Here is a 21,595-nt window from a genome sequence, read left to right on the forward strand (position 1 = left end):
CACACAGACTCTAATCAGTCTCAGGTAGTAGATTAAGCGTAAAATTGTCATCATTAATCTTAGCGATATATGGTCGAGTGCATTCAAAGTATATTCTAAGTAATCTAATAAATAGAAATATATATAACTTTGGGAGAAATTTATATAACTATAAAACTTGCTAAACACACTGCCATTGTCATCATTAATCATTAATATATAACAGCAGTGGTTATATCCTCAACATCAATAGCAATTCATGTGCAACATGCATTGTGCAAATATTCAACAGAATCTGCAGAAAAGTTAGCAAGATAGCTTGAAATATGGTAATTATACTTATTCGCTGCAACATGCATTGTGCAAATAGCTTGAAATCAATTAGAGTTATTTTATTACAACATGTACCGAACTTGCCACGATTCCAAGAAGAAAACAACTTGAAAACAAAATGACAGAGAACAACATTGATACCTCATTATAATAAATTCAATCAACATAATAGATAAAAAAACACAAACTTCAAAATCAGTAAGAAAGATTGATACCATAATTTTGAATGAAAACAGAACTAGGAAATGAAAAGATAAAAAAAACATATTGATACCTCATATATGAATATTAGAGTGTGTGATAAAAGGAATGTTCGAATGTGTTGCTACTGATTCATGACCAGACTCAACACTGAAAAGGACTTGGATCTCAATTTAGTTGACTTGGATTGAAATTGAATGATGCTTTGTAATTCTTTACTCAAAATGAAATCAAAATCTGCCTTAAAATATGAACTATATGATCTCAGTCTAGAAGGCAAATATGTGCCGAATTCAAAAACACATTAAATTTATGACTGCCGACAACCCAATTTCGTTCAACTCAATAGATAGTCCATTAAAACATAATAATCAATAGACATAAAAAAGTGCTGAGCATATTTAATCTAAGTGATGGGCAATTGAATTTCGACTCAATAGATTCATGACAGATCCTTGACAGAGATTGTAACTATAAGATGTAAAAATATAATAATCGATAAAACTTTATTCCATAATCATTAAAAAGAAAATTTTAGTTCTTTCATGAATAAAACCAAGCTTAACAAAGAGAAATAGACTACAGATTCATTCTATAATCATTCAAAAGCCCAACTATTTTCGCGACGAACTTCCTCCTCTTCCTCTGGGGTGTAATCATTCTTAATGTTGAAAATCTTGCGAATCTCCTCTGGTGTCTTGTCCTTGATGTTGTCCATTGTAGTCATGCAGGTAAGATCCAATAGGCTCTTGATGTTTAAATAGTTGGCAGCCATGATGAGATTGAAGAGAGTATTTTGATCAACCTTGACAAATTCAGCGTCCCACTTCTCAAGCTCATCAGAACTTGCAGCATCAACATGTTTCTTGCAATACTCAATAACCATAGCCAAGATCTTGCCAGTTACATTCGTTAAAGGGATTCCAGTGTCGTTGGCACACTCCTCGTCGATCAAATGCTTGATCGTCTGGGATTGCATTGCCACCGCCTTTTCGATTTTAAAGGTCTCGCCATCAGAACTCTTCAAGATGATCTTCGGTGATGATCCCATGACTTCGAAACTCTATATTTTTGTGTCTTTCTCTTTCTCTGAGTTTGAAAAGAATAGGCGTGAGTGTGTGTGTATATAAAGCCTGCACCTTTGACTATGTTTTTTTTTTAACAAAGCACCTTTGACTATGTTATTATAAATTAAAAAAAAATTGTTTAAAGAATGTTTTATTTTCAATTAAAAATATATTTTTTCAATAAAAAAATTGTTTCTCGTCTCAAAAAAATATTTTAATAAAAAAAAATTGTTTCTAGAATATTGCATTTTCAATTAAAATAATTTGTTTCTAGAAAATTTTATTTTCAATTAAAAACTTTTCTATATAATATTTTATTAACATAATGCTTTTTACAAGAAAATATTAGACACCTAAGTAACATATGAGAATATGCTTATTTTATTAAGAATATGCTTATTTTATTAACATAATGCTTATTACAAGAAATATATTAGACACCTCTCGCACATCCTTAGGTACTATTTGGCCCGGCTTTTTTCAATTTTTCTACAATTTTAAAGAGAAGTTAGGCCAAACACAATATCAATAAAAGTACCTTCGAAAAAAAGTACTTTTTTTAGAATGCATAAAATTGAATGGAATGAGATTTAACCAAAAAATTGTTGAATGCTACTTCAAAAAATTACTTATCTGTAATTTATTTCACAAGCACTTCTCTTCAACTCACGCAGACAACCTTATCTTTTATTTTTTAATATTATATTTCAATTTGTTTTTTTTTTGAACCGGTCCATATAATTTTTTTTTAAAGGAGGATCAATTTAATTTTATTATCTATTTTTGAAGGAATTTTATTATCTTTGATCACTTATATATTTAATTTTAATATCGTTTAGTTATCACAACCTCACAAATATTTTTATTCATGTTGTCATTGAATTACACCAAATATTTTTATTCTCTTTCTTCAACCTCACAAATATACACACACATTAGCGTTTATAGTAATATTTTATGTTTGTATGTCTGTTTTTTTTTTTGTTACGCTAATGCGTATAATTTTTTTAGTGTTGCGTAATGCGTACAATTATTATTTTTTTAAAATTTTGATTTTAATTAAAAGTACTAGTATAGATGCCTAAAATAATTATACTTATATATATTTTACACATTTATATTGTAAAAAACTATGCATATCTTTTTCTTATTAAAAAAACTAAACATATCTTTTTCAATGACACCAACAATGTAACAAATATAATATCATATAATATAAATTCTTATCTTTTTAAATGACACAAAAAATATGATATTCTTATAACAAAATTTGTTATACAGTATAATTGGAAAAGAAAAAACAAATTATTCTCTAGCTTAGCTCAGTTGATATAGACAATGTATAAATATATGCAAGGTCGCGGGTTCGAACCCCGGACACTACCAAAAAAAATAATAAATTCAATGTTTTGTACAATATTTTGCCAAACAACTTTTAACTTAAAAATAACTTTAGAACTAAAAAAAATAAAGAAACCAAACAGCTTTAACTTTTTCCTTAGTAAGGAGAAGATGAAAATACATGATGCCAGAGTGGGCGGAGGATACTTTGATGAGCAACCTCAAATCATGATAGGATACAAACTAATCTTTGGTGAAAATTTGCATATTGGGCCAACACTCTTTGAACATTCACGATAGGAATGAGAATTTGTGAAGAATGGATGGGTATTTACAAGGGAAATGCTACCACAGGGTGTAACGATGAGTCAAAGGAATGAGAAAAAAACGTGGTTAATTTTTATTGACCAGTAAAGTAAACAAAACATGTTAAATGAGTTAGTTTTGCTTACCAAGCCACCATCCTCGTTATAGACTGATTCAAATTATATAATTTGAAACCATCTTCAAATTTATTCAGCTTAATTAATTTGAATTGATCCAAGACTGTGTTAAAACGTGAAATTTGAAGGGTTTGGAACATTTTGAATTTTATAATTCGAACTAGTGAAGTACAAGATTTTTGTATGGTCCACATCGCACTAATAGTTTCTATGATGCATGACGCATAAAAACTTCTATAAATTGTATGACTTATTTTCAAACCACATAACAGAAACAGGAACATTTGATGTTAACACCAAAAATCTAATCTATTTAGAGTCCACGTTGATGTCACAATGTCTAGCTTCAATGATTCGACAAACCAATCTAACGGCCATCTCAACCACAAAGACACAAGAATGATGGACAATGTTAGAGCCTCAACATAAATCTAACATAACTTGCTAAATATAGTGAGTGACATCATTTTTTTTAAAAAAATAATCATTAGGATATTGCTATATATGTATCCTTATTGTCCCGAGAATTTCACGAGATAACAAGTCTCTAAATTTTCCTTAAAATATGCCCGATCACCTCCTTGATTTGTGGCCAGGAAGAAATTTGATTGAATAATTAAATTCAAGGTAGTCAAAATCGGACCGGACCGACCGGTTGAACCGGGAACCGGACCAGTGCCCGGTGTGGGAGATCCCAAAAACCGGACTGCTACTGACGGTGCAACCTTTGAAATCGAAGAGGCAGTGGCAGTAGAATCTCAAACGATCAAGCATTCGATCGATGATGTTTCCGACGACACTGGAATCCCTATTCCGAATGTAACTGGCAAGATCTTGGCTAAGGTTATCGAGTATTGCAAGAAACATGTTGAATAGATCCAATGAAAAACCACCAGAGGATGAACTTAAGAAGTGGGACGCTGAATTCGTCCAGGTTGATCAAAATACCTTCTCCTGTTGGCTGCTAACTATTTGGATATCAAGAGTCTTTTGGATCTAACTTGTAAGAGCGTGGCAGACATGATGTTGGAAGCTAAGACGCCAGAGGCGATCCGTGAGAAGTTCAACATTAAGAATGATTACAGTCCCGAGGAAGAGCAGAAAATTCGTAGCGAAAATCAATGGGCTTTTGAATGATTATTATAGATTAATTAAATCCGTAGTCAATTTAGTATCTAAAGCCTTTTATTTATATAATTTAAAGATCTGTCATGTGGATTTTATGTTATGAGATTAATGTTTCCTTGATTATTATATTTTAACATTTTACAATATCAATTAAGAATCTGTCATGTGGGTTTTATGTTATGCTTATTTTTAATTTTGTGTATATATGCTTCGTTGTTATGTTACACTTTGAAATAAAATTTATGACATATTGAGATTGAAAGGTTCATATTTTAATGCAAATTTTGAGATTTTTTTGAATCCCACTTAATAAATTTATATTGACAAAGATATGAACCTTCAATATTGTAAAGAGATTGATTATCATTAACCTTCTTTCCCCGATATGAAGATTTAAACAGTTTGTGTATCTTATAATTTTGTTGTATCTCTCAGCTCCTTCACAATTTGTGTAATGTTGAAACAATTTTTTTTAACTTTTCATTTCCTTATTCTGTTTTCATTTGATATATTGTGGTATGAGAGTGTGGTAGTCGGATTGCCGATCGAAGGTGGATCGAATTGTCCGAACAGTAGTTGGTGGTGGTTAGAGTGGTGACCGGTGATGGCATATATGCTAAATTTCAATCTGAAGCAATTTTATTTAGGAGAAACATTATTTAGTTGGTTAAGCAAAGAGTTTGAGTTGGTTCTAGCAAGTGCTCCACGACTTTCTCACAGAAGCATTTGATTTTTACAAATTTAAAGCATAAAACCGAAAACCACCCTAAGCAAACAACTCGCTGAGTCGATTAGTCATTTAACCCAAAATGTCATCCCTTGTTCTTCGATACCATACACATGCAAACCATATGATGAAAAGCATATTATGAATTACTTTACCATCATCAAACAAATCGCAAAAAGAAAAGGCGTGTTCTAAAACTCTATTGGAAAGAGCACTACTAGCGTCCAACAACCTCAAAACAGATAGCTATGATTCCTAAATCTCCAACACACGTAAAAGAAGTCAGACCAGGTTCTGAAATGTTTCAATAGGTGAATATGGAGATTTTTGTACATTTTCTGGATAAAGAAGATTCTTAAGCAAGACACGATAATCATATGATGTTAAGCCAAATTGATGATTCAGGTGGATTTAGAGTTCCAAGCCTTCTGAGCTTCTGATCGATAGTAACGCAAATGATTATCTTTCTTGCATCTCAAGTATTTAACATTGCAACAAGTGGTTATAATTGGATTAAGGAAAGCTGGCAGAATGCAGCTCAGTTATCTAACTTTTCGCTTCCATGTAAAACAACAAATTGCAATCTTCCATAACATTTCGTTATGGAACTCAAACGAATAAATTGTCAAATATATAGCAGCTATACCGCATTAGAATTTAAACATGTAAACTTTTTGAAATAAGTATTGTCAAATATATAGCAGCTATACCGCATAATTTGGACAAATCTTTACTGTCTTGTGATAGGTTAATCAATATAAAGTGTTGTCAAATAACTGCTATAGCAGTTCTATAACACTTTAACTGTTATCTTGGGTGGAGTTTCTAACACTTTCTAGCAGCAGATACATTGTTTGAACAGTTTCTCACACTTAACCGATATGAATACGAACACCTTTCTCAGTCCTTACCGCTTTCAACCTCCCCATCATTTATTGTAGGTTGATCTCCGATTTTATAGTCATATAACCAAATTATAAAAAATCAAGATTATCAACGGTTTATGAATTCTGAGATAAATATCAGAGATATGGTAGGAGATGATATATGGTTTTGTGCATTCAAAGTATAATTCTGATTAATGTAATTAAAAAAGATTCCAATGAAGTAAGGTAATAAGTTTTGGATATGCTATTATCAATAGCATTCTATATAATCCCCAATATTTATAGTAATTCATATGCTAGTGTCATCAATATGTTTTGGATATAAATCCAGCAACTATGGGGTAACTTAAATTCATCAATATTAACACAGCTCAAACTGGAGCACAAGTCCTACCCGTAAGAAGAAATGAAAAGATACTGCACAAACTGTTTCAATATTAACACAGCTCAAACCGGAGCACAAGTCCTACCCGAGTTTGAACCAATACCAAAGCACTCGCTTCGATCCGAATACCTGCACGAAGCCAACATAAGTGAGGATGGAATGGGATAAATAAAGATAGTCGTGAAACAAGCACTATATTGAACAATAGAAACAACACGCACCAGACAACAAGAAGCCACAATTGCAATTACAAATGTAACATATGCCAACAATACACCTGATGCCACGTAACTCAATAGACTACAGAATCAATATAAAATCAAGAGAAAGATTTAGGAAAGATGGGAAATTAATGTTTCTAATTTACTTGGATTTGTCGACAAATAGTCTTTCATGTTTACCAGCTTCTCTGAAGTAAAAGATAAACATAACATTCAACAGAAACAATTACTTATACTTTTTTAAGAGAAATGAAACACAAAAGTATACATCAATATTTTGGAATTTATAGTATAAAAACGAGGAAACAACTGAAATAAACATGTGAAATTTATGAAATAAGTATCGTCAAATAGCAGCTATGGCGCGGCAGAATTTGGAAAAATTGTTATTGTCGCGTGATAGGTTATTGTATAAAGTGTTGTCAAATAATAGATATAGAAGTTCTATAAAACTTTAACGTAGCAGTGTTTTCTGGGTTGGAGAGTTATTTTTATCATGTGGGGAGTTTCTCAAGCTTGCCAGAACCAGATATGGTTTTGTGTATTCCAAGTATAATTCTAAGTAATGTAACAAGTTTGCCAGAACCAGATACTTTAACGTAACAGTATAAAGCTTGCAAACAATTGAGCAGGGGATGATATACTGTTTTGTGTATGCCAAGTATAATTATAAGTAATGTAATAAGTTTTGGATCCAATGTTGCTATCCATATAATCTGTGTTATGAATAAGCTACAGTGCAATTTCCTAGGAGTCATAACGTCAATATTAATAGTAATTCATATGCTAGTGTCGTAGAGATGTTTTGGAATAAAAATCCAGCGATTTTGGAATAAGTTTGAATTCATCACAAGATGCTAGAAAATAAGAAAAATGTAGTAATTATAATTATTCACTACAACATATACTGTACAAATAGGAACAATCAACAAGACGTTAAATGGAGAAACATATATGTTAGGGTGGCGATGGTTAGAGTCGTGACCGTTGGTGGTATATATGTTGAATTTCAATCTGAAGCAATTATTTTTTAGGAGAAACATATCAAAACTATTTCAATTTGATTTTCGTTTTTACAAATTTAAGGCATAAAACAGAAAACCACTCTAAACGAGACCTAAACAAACAAGTGGCTGAGTCGACTAATCATTTAACCCAAAATGTCATCCTTTGTTCTTCGACTTTAACCACTACCAATACACGATTTTAATCCTATCAAATAACTGAAAAACAATTTCTTGATTTGGTTTAAAATCACATTATTATGCGCTTTCCATATAGACCATCCACATGCAAACCAAATGATGACAAGCATATTATGAATTACTTTACCATCATCAAACAAATCGTAAAAACAAAAGCCGTGTTGTAAAACTCTATCGGAAAGAGCACTACTCTCATCCAACCACCTCAAAACAGATAGCTACGATTCCTAAATCTCCAACACACGAAATAGAAGTCAGAACTGGAGATGAGATGGTTAAAGATTGTGTCGACGTTGATGTGCAGATGAAATAGTCTCTTTGAAACCCAAAAAATTATGTTTTGCAAGAATAAAAAAACATGGTCCATTTAGACTTAAAATTAAATATAGACCTTCTTTTTCTCATGTTTCGTCAATGGAATTTTACTTAACATAACATGTTTCAAAAGATAAATGGTTGATAATCTATTAGTTGTTTTTAGATTGCAAATTATCCAACTAGTAACATAAATTTAAGCCAATGATTCAAGTGAATTTACAGTTCCGAGACTTCAGAGCTAATGATAAGAATGCAAATTGTTCTCTTTCTTGCATCTCAAGCAATCAACTACTAACATAAAATTCAGCAGCATTTATCAATCACTCTTTTGTTGGAGTTACTATAATTCTTGGCATGTATGTACCTTCATATCCCAACTCCAAAAACACTATACATAGCCTCTATTATTTTCATAGAAACCATAAAATTTCCCATAAAATACATTCTGACCAATTAGAGAACAAGAGTTCCAATGATTTGGAATAGCATAGAGATAATTAACAAATTACAAACAATCTGATAAAACGTAAACTGAATGTCCACCTCGCATAAATAGAAGAAGCTAAATCACAATATGTTCAACTTTCGATAGTCTAACAATTCCTTATGACATTAGATAAACTCAAATTATCCAAACCAAATTTAATGAAAACTGAACGCAGTGATAACTACCAAATTTAATCAATCGTCTGTGTAATCTGACTCGTTCTTCCGGCCATCCCTCCTACCTGAAATTAGATCTTTCAAAAGTAATCATTAACTGAGATAAAAAGGCATAGGAATTTAAAAAATTGAGTTTATGAGTGAGTAATGTTCCAGATTGCTTGGAACAAATAGTGTTTCATGTTTACCACCTTCTTTGAACTAAAAGATAAACCTAACATGTGAGTGATGTAAAGATAGTCATGCTAACATAACCTTACAAATGACACTAGTGAACCATTTGAATGTTGTTGGAATACAACCATAGTGCTTAACATCTATGAATATGAACAAGGAAATGATTTATGAGATAAATATCAGTCCTTATGTTGCCTGTTATTCTCAGATTTTATTACAAGTTGATCTAGATTTTATAATTTATATAACCAAATTATAAAAAATCAAGATAGCATGAAAATATGGAATGTAGTAAAAACACATATTCAACAGAATCTGCGGAAGGAACTCGCAGTTGGCAAGATAGCATGAAATATGGTATTTACACTTATTCACTACAACATATATTGTATAAATAGCTTGAAATTAGTTCCAAGAAAAAACTATGTATGCCTACAAAATGATACAGGACACCATTGATACCTGATAAGAATTAATTCAACATTAACCTGTTTCAATATTCATTCCAAACAGAACATTCAATATGCATATCAGAGAAACAATGTTCAATTTCTTTTACAACCGACCTGGCTCATCGCCGTCGTTGATGACGAACTGAATTCCTCCTCCTCCACCAGCATTCATGTTACGGAGATAGGTTTCAATAAGGATTAAAAGCTTCTCCAAAAGGCGAAGGCGATGGCGGTGACATCGACGGCGATGATGTAAAAAAAGCAGGGTGATCATTGAACGGTTGAGAACCAGCACCAGTGGTTGCGGTTGCGGTGGCGGTGGCAGCACCTTTACCGGAGAAAAGCATCGGAAAGGAGAAACCTCCGGCAGGGAAAATTGTTGGTGCATATCAGGTTTTTTCCCCGGGTTATTTATGCTCACATCCCTACCCATTCTGTTGATTGCTATCATCACATTGAGAATTGGGGGCTATCCACAATCATCACTCATTCTGCTATTTTCTTCTTCCAGGTACTAAAAGTCTTAAAATGTGCTATCTATATTACTTTTTCGCTATTTAATTAACCATTACTATTATGTGCTATCTGTTATTTTAAAAGTTTGAGAAATTTAATTTTGTTTCATGAAAAAACTATATTATTTGGTATAGTAATAATTTAGGTTATATCTTATTGTTTTTTTTTTTTTGAACAAGGGTTATATCTTATTGTTGTTTCCATGATTGCCTTTGTTATCGATCTTATAATACCAAAAAGTTGCAATTGTTGATTATTTAATTGACGTATTGCTTTTCAATGGAAGAAGATTGGAAGCCAAAGATTGATATGATTTTTACTAATGCTGAGGATGCTTATAAATTTTGGACTGCTTATGGTGGAAGAGTTGGATTTGGAGTGAGGAAACAATATTCACATAAGACAAAAGATGGTTTAACGACTTCTTGCAGATTTGTTTGTTGTAACGAAGGTTTGCGAAAGCCAGACAAACGAGATTTTAAAACTATCAATCCAAGGCCAGAGACCAGAACAAATTGACGGATGGTTTAACGACTTCTTGCAGATTTGTTTGTTGTAACGAAGGTTAGGACTCAAGAACGTGGATGGAAAATTGTTGGTGCATGACTTTGTGGAGAAACACAACCATATTTTACATTCACAAGAAACAACTCATACATTGTCATCTCAAAGAAAAGTTTCAGAATTTCAACGCCATCAAATTGATCTACCAGATGATGCTGGCCTGCAACAGCGAAGGAGATTTGACTTAATGAGTAAAGAAGTGGGTGGTAGAACTAACTTGGGATTTATTCGTGTGGATCAAAAGAATTATCTTCGAAAAGTAAGGCAAAGGAGTTTGGCACATGGGGAAGCTGGTTATCTATTGCAATACTTTCAGAAAAAGTTGGTTAAAAATCCAACTTTCTAGAATGCCTTTCAAATGGATGCGGAGGAACAAATAACCAACATCTTCTGGGCAGATGAACCCTTCTTTCTTGTGCCAACGATCTTACCATTTGCGAAGTAACTGGAGTTATTTTTCCATTCCCATTCTAAAAGTTCTTATGTGTTTCTACCCCCCCCGAGACCCCGAAAAATGTAAATTTTTTTTTCTTAGGAACACAGATGCAAGGATGCTTATTGATTACGGGTATTGATTAGTTTCATTTTCTATTACTTCATTATAACGTTAATTGTTTTATTTAGTTCTTGTAAATAAAGATTCATTATCTAAAGTTGAGTTGACTACATTTCTCATCATTATAGGTACTTTGGTGATGTGGTCTCTCTTGATTCAACATATTGCACTAATAGTTCACATAGACCACTAGCAATATTCTCTGGATTGTTGTATGATGAAACAGCTGAATCATACAAGTGGCTCTTTGAGACATTTTTAGAGGCACATCAACAAAAAATGTCCCAAACAGTTTTCAATAGATTCGTGACAGATCCTTGACTGAGATTGAAACTATAAGATGTCAAATTATAATAGTCGTCAAAAAGCATATTCTAGTTCCTTCATGAATAAAAGCAATCATAACAAAGAGAAATTGACTACAACACTAGAGACTAAATTGAGATTAAATTGACTGAGATTGAGAATATAAGATGTCAAATGTAATAATAAATAAAACTTTATTCCATATATAATCATTAAAAAGTACACTATATAGTTCTTTCATGACTAAAACGAAGCATAACACAGAGAAATTGACTAAACACTGGAAATTAAATTGACTACAGATTCATTCAAAGGCCCAACTATTTTCGCGACGAACTTCCTCCTTTTCCTCGGGGGTGTACTCATCCTTAATGTTGAAAATCTTGCAAATCTCCTCCGGTGTCTTGTCCTTGATGTTGTTTGCTGTAGTCATACATCCAAGATCATATAGACTCTTGATGTCCAAATACCTTGCAGCCAAGATGAGTTTCAAGAGAGTATCTTGATCGACCTGGACAAATTCAGCGTCCCACTTCCTAAGCTCATCAGAACTTACAGCATCAACATGTTTCTTGCAATACTCAATAACCATGGCCAAGATCTTGCCTGTTACGTTCGAAATAGGGATTTCAGTGTCATTGGCACACTGGTCGCCGATCAAATGCTTGATCGTCTGCGATTGAACTGCCACCGCCTCTTCGATTTCAAAGGTCTCGCCTTCAGAACTCTTCAGGATGATCTTCTTCATTGATGATGATGCCATGAATTAGAAACCCTAAATTTTTGTGTCTTTCTCTGAGTTTGAAAAGAATAGGCGTGAGTGTGTACTATTTATAAAGCCCACGCCTAGGAATATGTTATTTTAAATATAAAAAATTGGTCAAAGAATGTTATTTTAAATAAAAAAATTTGGTCAAAGAATGTTTTCTCTCAAAAAAATATTTTAATGAAAAAATTTTGTTTCTAGAATATTGTATTTTGAATTAAAATAATATGTTTCTAGAATATTGTATTTTCAATTAAATAAAATTGTTTCTAGAAAATTTTATTTTCAATTAAAAAAATTAGTTTCTCTAATATTTTATTAACATGATGCTTATTACAACAAACTATTAGACACCTAAAACTAAATTTATGGTACAAGAAGATGGAGGGGGAAGGAGAGAAAGGTTTGTCAATCCTCTCGCACATCCTTAGTAGGGAGAAGATGGGAATACAAGATGCCGGAGAAGGGGGAGTATACTCTGATGATCAACCTCAATTCTAGACAAGTCGTAGATCCAGACTGATCCTTGGTGCAAATTTGAAGATTGGGCCAACACCATTTGAACATTCATGATATCCCTACAATATGATAGGAACCTTTGCATGAAAGGCCAATAGTTCAAAATTGGCAACATCAACACTACTTAGAAGAAATTTATAAAAGAAAAGGAGAAAATGTGAGTTGGAATGAGAATTTATGCCGAATGTGTGGATATTTACAAGGGAAATGCTACCAAAGAGTGTCACGGTGAGTCAAAGGAATGAGAGAAAAAAACGTGCTTAATTTTGTTGACGAATAAAGTAAACAAAACATGTTAGAAAATTGTTGTATACACATGTTATAAGGCTGAAAAACACGTATAAAAGACGAATTTGGGTTCAATAGGACAATATAATCATACAATATTATGCCAAATTGATGATTCAAGTGCATTTAGAGTTCCAAGATTTCAGAGCTTCTGATCGATTGTAATGCAAATTGTTAACTTTCTTGCATCTCAAGCAATCATCTACTAACACAAAATTCAGCAGCATTTAGAAATAACTCTTCTGTTGGAAAGAACTGCAATGAAAACAAGTGATTAAGGAAAGCTGGCAGAATGTATCTCAGTTTTCTAACTTTGCTCCCATAATAGGTTAAAGTTTTCGCTTCCACGTAAAACAACAAATTGCAATCTTCCATAACATTTCGTTATAACAATCATTGACATTCGGTTCTATATTCTCAACATAATAATAGGTTAAAGTTTTATAACTTTGCTCCCATTACATAAACTGAATGTGCAAATCAAACGAATAAATTGTTCACCAGAAACTGCAATCAGAAAACAATGTGGCAAGCTAAATCACGATATGTAAGAAACTCAAGTATTTATTATATAAGTGCTTATGTATAAGATTTTTATAAGCCCTTTTAAACAGTCTCACAAGTGCTTATGACAAGATATAAACTCAAATAAGCCAATCTAAACAGGATCTAAGTCTTCAGACCAAATTTAATGAAAAGTGAGTGCATTCTATACAATCATCTGTGTAATCTGTCTCAACAGAAACAGCTTCTCTGAACTAAAAGATAAACCAAACATTCAAAGGAAATAATTACATTTTTTTTAAGAGAAACACAAAAGTGTACTTCAAGATTTGGGAATTATTCTATAGTATAAAAACAAGTGAAATAAACATGTCAACTTTATGAAATAAGTACTGTCAAATATTTAGCAGCTATACCGCAGCAGAATTTGGACAAGTCTTTACTGTCTCGTGATAGGTTATTCAATATAACACTTTATCGTAGTAGCGGTGATTTGTGGTAGGAGATGATATATGGTTTTATGCATTCCAAGTATAATTTTAATCATAAAACACATCAAATTGATTAATGCGGGCAATCCAATTTCGACTAAATAGATATAAATAAGTACTATGCATATATAAATCTAAGTGATGGCAAATCGAATTTTGACTCAATTGGTTCATGACATATGTCAAAATATAATAATGCATTATACTTTATTCGATAATCATAAAAAAGCACATTTTAGTTCCTTCATGAATAAAACCGAGAAATTAACTAACACATAGAAGATTAAATAAACTACATATTCATTTTATAATCATTCAAAAGCCCAACTATTTTCACAGCGAGCTGCCTCCTCTTCCTCGGGAGTGTAATCATCATTCTTAATGTTGAAAATCTTGCGAATCTCCTCCGGTGTCTTGTCCTTGATATTGTCTGCTGCAGTCATGCATGTAAGATCCAACAGACTTTTGATGTTTAGATAGTTAGCAGCCGAGATGAGATTGAAGAGAGTATCTTGATCAACCTGGACAAACTCAGCGTCCCACTTCCTAAGCTCATCAGAACTTACATCATCAGCATGTTTCTTGCAATACTCAATAACCATGGCCAAGATCTTGCTGGTTACGTTCGAAATAGGGATTCCAGTGTCGTTGGCACAGTCATCGTCTATCAAAAGCTTGATCGTCTGGGATTGCATTGCCACCGCCTCTTCTATTTCAAAGGTCTCGCCCTCATAACTCTTAAGGATGATCTTCTTCGACGACAATGATGCCATGTCTTTGAAACCTTAAATTTGTATCTATCTCTGAGTTTGAAAAGAATAGGCGTGAGTGAGTATTATATATATATATATATATATATATATATATATATAGAGCCAGCCACTAGAATATGTTGTTTTAAATTAAAAATAATTGTTTATAGAATATTTTATTTTCAATTTGATATATTTATTTATTTATGCTCTCAAAAAAATATTTGAATTAAAAAAAAAAAATTGTTTCTAGATTGTTGTATTTTTAATTTAAAAATTTGTTTCTAGAATATTCTATTTTCAATAATAAAATTGTTTCTATAATATTTTATTTTCAACTAAAATTTTTTGTTTCTCCCCAAAAAAATAATATAAAAAAATTTTGTTTCTGGAATATTTATTTTCAATTAAAAAGAATTGTTTCTCCACTAATAAAAAATTTCTTTTTAGAATATATTATTTTCAATTAACAAATTTGATTCTAGTGTATTTTTTTATTAATAAACTTAGTAGATTTTTTTATAATAAAACTATAGTATTATTTTTTTAAAGAAAAAACAATAGTAAATATTGATCGAATGACAAAAGTCAAATTGAATATGAGATTTTTTTTTTCAACATTGATCATTTGTAAGTAAAAAAAAAAATGGAAACTATGGAGCGTAGATTGTGTTAGCAATACAGGCCTGATTATTCTCCACCATAATCTCTTCTCACACCCCCTACTAAATTCTGAAAATACCTATGTTTGGTTTATATAAGATAAAAGGACCAAAGTGTTACAAATAAATAAGATAAATGACCTCTAATGTAATTTTGCCTAAAAAAAAGAAAAAGAAAGCTAAATTGACTAAAATACAACACACTAGGGTTTGCCTGATGGTATTGGCTTGGGACATGGGATTGCGCTTATCCTCAAGGTCAAATCATCATTGACTAATTTCATGTCTACAGTGAGTTTTGATTTAAGCGTTGACAAGCGTCAAGCAGAGATGCATGACAGTCATCACTCTTGGGGGGTATTACCATCACAAGTTATAATTTCAGCCTCTTTTTGCTCTGTTTTCGCGTCCAACACGCAAGCGCGTGTAACACAAGCAAAAACACCGACATCAACTGTGCAAAACACGACAAACAACTTTAAAACAAATGAAAATCAAGCATTTTAGATGGTGAATTTTGCATGTTAACAAACTCCCCCACACTTGAACTGTTGCTTGTTCTGAAGCAACCGAGCTTGCAAATTGAAAAATTAAATGCCTCAACTTAACATAAAAGGACTCAAGGAAAAGCAACATCACAAATACTCATACGTGGTTCCAAAGTTGAATTGGTCAAAGGTTAATTCTCTATGTACTAGAATCAACACCAAGGGTATTGTAACAACCCATACCACATTTTGTGGACAAAAGTATCCCTCCTAGCATAATAAAAATTCAAATCATGTCGTTGTAATTTAGTCTCTTACCCTTATTTCGTTCATCTTCTTTCATTCAAGACAATGATATTAAGACTCTTAAGTATATATATTATTGTCACACACATGGTAGGAAAACCGGTTAGCCTTTTAACACATCTTTTCTTTGAATTTGCACATTTTGCGCAGAGATGTGTTTTTTAAATTGATTTTTCAAGGTTTAACCATTATTGGTCCCTTTATTTATTCCTCGCTTATATTATCGAGTAACCTACTTAATGTGTGACTATAGATGGTGTCCGACTTGATAGATACACGTCTTGAGGACTACTAAGAAACGGGAATTTGAGACTATGGCACAACAGTTATGTAAATTAGGATCCATATTCGGGAGACTTTAGTTGTTGGAACAATACCGATTTTTTGTTGAAATTTTCAGATTATGGACTGGTTCAGATTATATAATTTGAAACCTTCTCTAGATTTATTCAACTTATTTAATCTGAACCGATCCAAAACATTGTTAAAACGTGAAATTTGAAAGGTTGATGACATTTCAAATTTTATAATTCAAACAAGTGAAATACAAGATTTTTGTGTGGTCCACATCGCAGTTTCTATGATGCATGATGCATAGAAACTTCTATAAATCGGTGGGTATGGCTTATTTTCAAACCACACAACATAACTATGGACATTTATCTAGTAAATGTTAACACCAAACTTGTTGTATTGCACTGATGACATCTCGTCATTACGTAATTTTATATGTATTTTGATCATAAATTGGAGTTCACAAGGCAACTTATGCAGCAAAAAGAGCAGAAAAACTGAAGAAAATGCAAAGAAGCAAAATGTGTCACGATTGGCAGAAAACGTGACACGATTTGAGGAGACCAAAACATGCTTTCGATATTGAGGAAAACGTGTCACGATGGCAAAAACGTGACACGATTTGAGGAAACCCTAATTCAGCTGTTCGTTATTCAGAAGAAAACGTGTCACAATTTACTTAAAACGTGACACGATTTTAGGCGAAATTCTAGGCCTATTTATGTTGAAGTCTATTTGAAAGACAAGGGTTACGATTTGAAGAGAGCAAAGTGCGATTTTGAGACTCAAGACGGCTAGGAGAGCGAGTTCTTCATCCTTTTACATGTTAATGTATGTATTGATTCCTCTAATGATTATGTTATTTGTAAACACCATTATGAGTAGCTAAATCCATTAGACGTTAGGTCTGAGATGATTCTTTGTAACCCTAATTGAACCATGTTGCTGTGAAAACTCTATTTATTGTGAGTGACAATCTGGTTTTTATTCAATTCAATTGTTCTTAATGCTTTTTATATCATGATCAAATATAAACATGATTTAGTGAGAACGAATGACTACTGACCCTAGCTTTCGACTTAGACCTACTTGAATTGTTCTAATAAACATGGTTAGTTTAGGAATGAATAATCATTTATTAGTGATAATAGGTTAACGTGCCTAAACCTTCAAAGGTTATTAGACCACCTAAGAAATTAGGGGCTTTAACCCTAGAAGAGGGTCCTAACTCAAGGGATTGATTAGGACTGTTTTGTTAACTATCGTGGAACTAGTGAATCATTCATAAGAATATGTGCAGTATACCAATTAGGGGAACATAGATGATTCGAAAGACCTAAACTCATCTCTCTCTTATTCTTAAAACCGACTTTACTTTTTGTCGTTATTTTTATGCAAACAAACCAATCAATTACCTAGTGGCAAATCAAAATAACTTTTATACAACTTACAACGTGATTGAATGATTGAGATTAAAACCAGTCCTTATGGGAACGATATTTTTACTACTTCGATAGTATTTGGTACACTTGTCAAACTTCTATCATGCACTACAACCAGAGGAAACTTAATTTATTTAGAGTCCACATTGATATCACAATGTCTAACTTGAAGGATCAGATGGACCAAATTAATGATTATCTCAATCACAGAGACCCAAGAAGAATGGACAATGTTAGAACATCAACATAAATCTAACATAACTTGCTACATATACCACGAGTGTCATCATTACTCATTAATATCTAACAACAATAGTTATACTTATATCCTCAATATTAAAAGCAATTCATATGCTTGTGTCATCAATAAGTTTTGTATATAAAGCCAGCAATTATGGATTTGAATTCCTCATAAGATCTTAGATATGGAATGTAGTAAAAACACATATTCAACACAATCTGCAGAAAGAAGATGCAGGCATGACAACTTGAAATATGGTAGTTATACTTGTTCACTACAACATATATTGTACAAATAGCTTGTAGGTTATTTTATTACAACATGTACTGAACTTTCCAATATTCTAAGAAAAAACAACTTGGAAATTCGAAGTTATCTTGTGGATGCCTACAAAATGTTCTAAGAATGTTAGAATGTGTTGCTACTATGATTGTGATAAAAAGAGTGAGATTCATGACTATACTCAACACTGGATTGAAATTTAGTTGACCTGGATTGAAATTGAATGATATTGTAGTTTTTACTCCAAGAAATCAAAATCTGCATTAAAATATGTGCCGAATTCAAAAACAAATCAAATATTTGATTAGTTGATCTCAATCTACCAATCAAATATGTGCTCAATAGATATAAACAAGTACTACGAATATATAAATCTAATAGATAGTACCTTAAAACATAATAATCCTCAGACATAGACAGTACTAAGCATATATAACTCCAATTGATGGGCAATCGAATTTTGACTCAATAGATTTGTTAGAAATCAAGCTTGAGTAATTATGTCCCACATCAACTAGAAATGGAGGAAACGTTGGATATATATAAGAGAGAGGAGACCCTTAAACCCATTGCCTTAGGATTTTAGGTAAGAGTGAGGTGTCTCTCTCTTAGCTGGTCCTAGGTGTTTAGCCCATTGCCGCTCCAAACGCTCCCCAGACTCCCAAACAAACTGGTATCAGAGCCTAGTTAGGCTTGCTGGGGGAGTGGGAGCGGGATCCTGGTGTGGATCATCCTAGTGATGTGGGTGAGTAACACTTGATTGGGAGATTGTTAAAAACCAAGTGTGAGTGATTATGCCTCACATCGACTAGAAATGGAGGAAACGTTGGATATATAAGAGAGGAGACCCATAAACCCATTGCCTTAGGGTTTTGGGTAAGAGTGTGGTGTCTCTCTCTTAGCTGGTCCTAGGTGTTTAGCCCATTGCCGCTCCAAACGCTCCCCAACAAGATTCATGACAGATCCTTGACTAAGATTAAGACTATAAGATGTCAAAATATAATAATCAATAAAACTTTATTCTATAATCATTAAAAACCACATTTGAGAAAGAACAAAATCAAGCATAACATATAGAAAACTTCCTCCTCTTCCCCGGTGGTGTAATCATTCTTAATGTTGAAAATCTTGTGAATCTCCGCCAATGTATTGTCCTTGATGTTGCCTGCTGCAGTCATCAATGTAAGATCCAAAAGACTCTTAATGTCCAAATAGTTAGAAGTCGAGATGAGACTGAACATAGTATCTTGATCAACTGGACGAATTCAGCGTCCCAATTCCTAAGCCCATCATAACTTTTAGCATTAACATGTTTCTTGCAATACTCAATAAACATAGCCAAGATCTTGTCAGTTGTGTTCGAAATAGTGATTCCATTTTTGTTGGCACATTCATTGTTGATCAAATGCTTGATCGTCTAGGATTGCATTTCAAAGGTCTCGCCCTCATAACTCTTCAGGATGATCTTCTTTGAGGACGATGATGATGCCATGACTTTGAAACCGTAAATGCGTGTCTATAGAATATTTTAATTTAAATTCAATATATTTCTTTCTCCTCTCAAAAAAAAAATATTTTATTTAAAAAAAAAAATTGTGTCTTGATTATTGTATTTCCAATTAAAAAATTTGACTTTATCATATTATTTTCAATAAAAAAATGGTTTCTATAATATCTTCAATTAAAAATTTTCATTATAGAATATTTTATTTTCAATTAAAAACATTTGGTTATCCTCTCAAAACAATATTTTAATTAAGAAAAAAAATTCTAGAATATTGTATTTTCAATTAAAAATATTTATTTTGTAACCGAAAAAAATTAAAAATATTTATTTAGAATACTTTATTTTCACAAAAGAAAATTGTTTCTGAATCCACATGAGTTTAGCTCAGTTAGAATGGACAAGGCATAATATATGCAAGGTCCGGGGTTCAAACCCCGGCCACCACAAAAAAAAAAATGTTTCCGAAATATTTTATTTTCAATTAAAAAATTAGTTTCTAGATTTTTTTCAATTAAAAAGATTTTTTTCTCCCCTCATAAAAATATTTGTTTTTAGAGTATTTTATTTTCAATTAAAAATATTTATTCGTTCTCGAAAAAAAAAAGATTGGCTTCTAGATTATCTTATTTTCAATTAGATTTTTTTTAACTAGAATATTTGATTTTCAATTAAAAATATTTGTTTCTCTTCTCATGAAAAGATTTGTTTCTAGAATATCTTGTGTTTTAATTAAAAAATAAAAAGTTTGAAGAATTTTTTTTGTTTTAGAACATTTTGTTTTCAATTTATAAAACTTGTTGTTTGTCCTCGTGAGCTTAGCTCAGTTGGTATGGAGAATGCATAAAATATGTAAGGTCTGGGGTTCGAACACCCCGGCCACCAACAAAAAAAAAAATAAACCTTGTTGTTTTTATTAATGAGAATAATTGTTTGTTTGTTTTTTTAACTTAAAAAAAATAAAGGTTTAATTGATATTTTCGTCACTTAAGTTTTTTTTTTAGTATCACTTTGGTCCCATAAGTAATAAAAACGTCCATTTAAGCCCTTTAATTTCATCTTTGTTACCGCTTTTAGTCCCTTATGTTAGTTTCAACAAAAAAAAAAACGTTAATTGTTGCACACGTAACATTTTTGCATTGGCTCTACAAATTCTTATTATCTTTCTTCATCATCTTCATCAACTAAACCTACTAAGGGATTTGAAACAAATCTATCTTTCGAAAAAACTTGAAGCGCACAAAAACATAAACTGACAGCAAATAATCTTCTAAAAGCATAAGGTAACCTGGAGCTAGGGGAGAAAATAGGTCAGGTCGGATCAGGCTTTATAAGGCATGAGCCTGGCCTACTATAAAAACTGTAACCCAAGCCTGGCTTTTGGCCTGTAATAGGCCAATTTTCAAGGTCTGGGCTTGGCCTATTTAAAGGTCAATCAAGCTCTAAAGCTTATTTAAAAGCCTACTTTATATTAAGGTCTAAACTCAAATCTTTTAAGGTACCGTTTGGTCCGGCTTTTTTTTCAGCTTTTCTACGTTTTTAAGGAGAAGTTAGGCCAAACACAATATCAATAAAGTACCTTCGAAA

The 21,595-nt window shown here is 32.2% G+C and overlaps 3 protein-coding genes and 1 pseudogene across 3 annotated transcripts; 1 reads left to right on the forward strand and 3 right to left on the reverse strand.

Annotated features, from left to right (window-relative positions):
* Positions 1-1,111: 1,111 nt before the first annotated feature.
* Positions 1,112-1,564, reverse strand: LOC11433393 (SKP1-like protein 1A). Its single transcript, XM_003605463.3, has one exon. The coding sequence runs from the start codon at positions 1,562-1,564 to the stop codon at positions 1,112-1,114; it is 453 nt and encodes a 150-aa protein (XP_003605511.1).
* A 2,136-nt stretch (positions 1,565-3,700) lies between these two features.
* On the forward strand, positions 3,701-4,501 carry LOC11429854 (SKP1-like protein 1A; annotated as a pseudogene).
* A 7,143-nt stretch (positions 4,502-11,644) lies between these two features.
* LOC11423233 (SKP1-like protein 1A) lies at positions 11,645-12,257 on the reverse strand. The gene has a single exon (XM_003605467.4). It carries the CDS (start codon positions 12,230-12,232, stop codon positions 11,774-11,776), a length of 459 nt encoding a protein of 152 aa, XP_003605515.1. The 5' UTR covers positions 12,233-12,257; the 3' UTR covers positions 11,645-11,773.
* Positions 12,258-14,348: 2,091 nt separating this feature from the next.
* On the reverse strand, positions 14,349-14,810 carry LOC11425732 (SKP1-like protein 1A). The gene has a single exon (XM_003605468.3). It carries the CDS (start codon positions 14,808-14,810, stop codon positions 14,349-14,351), a length of 462 nt encoding a protein of 153 aa, XP_003605516.1.
* Between the last annotated feature and the right edge of the window lie 6,785 nt (positions 14,811-21,595).

The sequence above is a fragment of the Medicago truncatula genome, chromosome 4, assembly GCF_003473485.1.
Source record: "Medicago truncatula cultivar Jemalong A17 chromosome 4, MtrunA17r5.0-ANR, whole genome shotgun sequence".
Classification (NCBI taxonomy): domain Eukaryota; kingdom Viridiplantae; phylum Streptophyta; class Magnoliopsida; order Fabales; family Fabaceae; genus Medicago; species Medicago truncatula.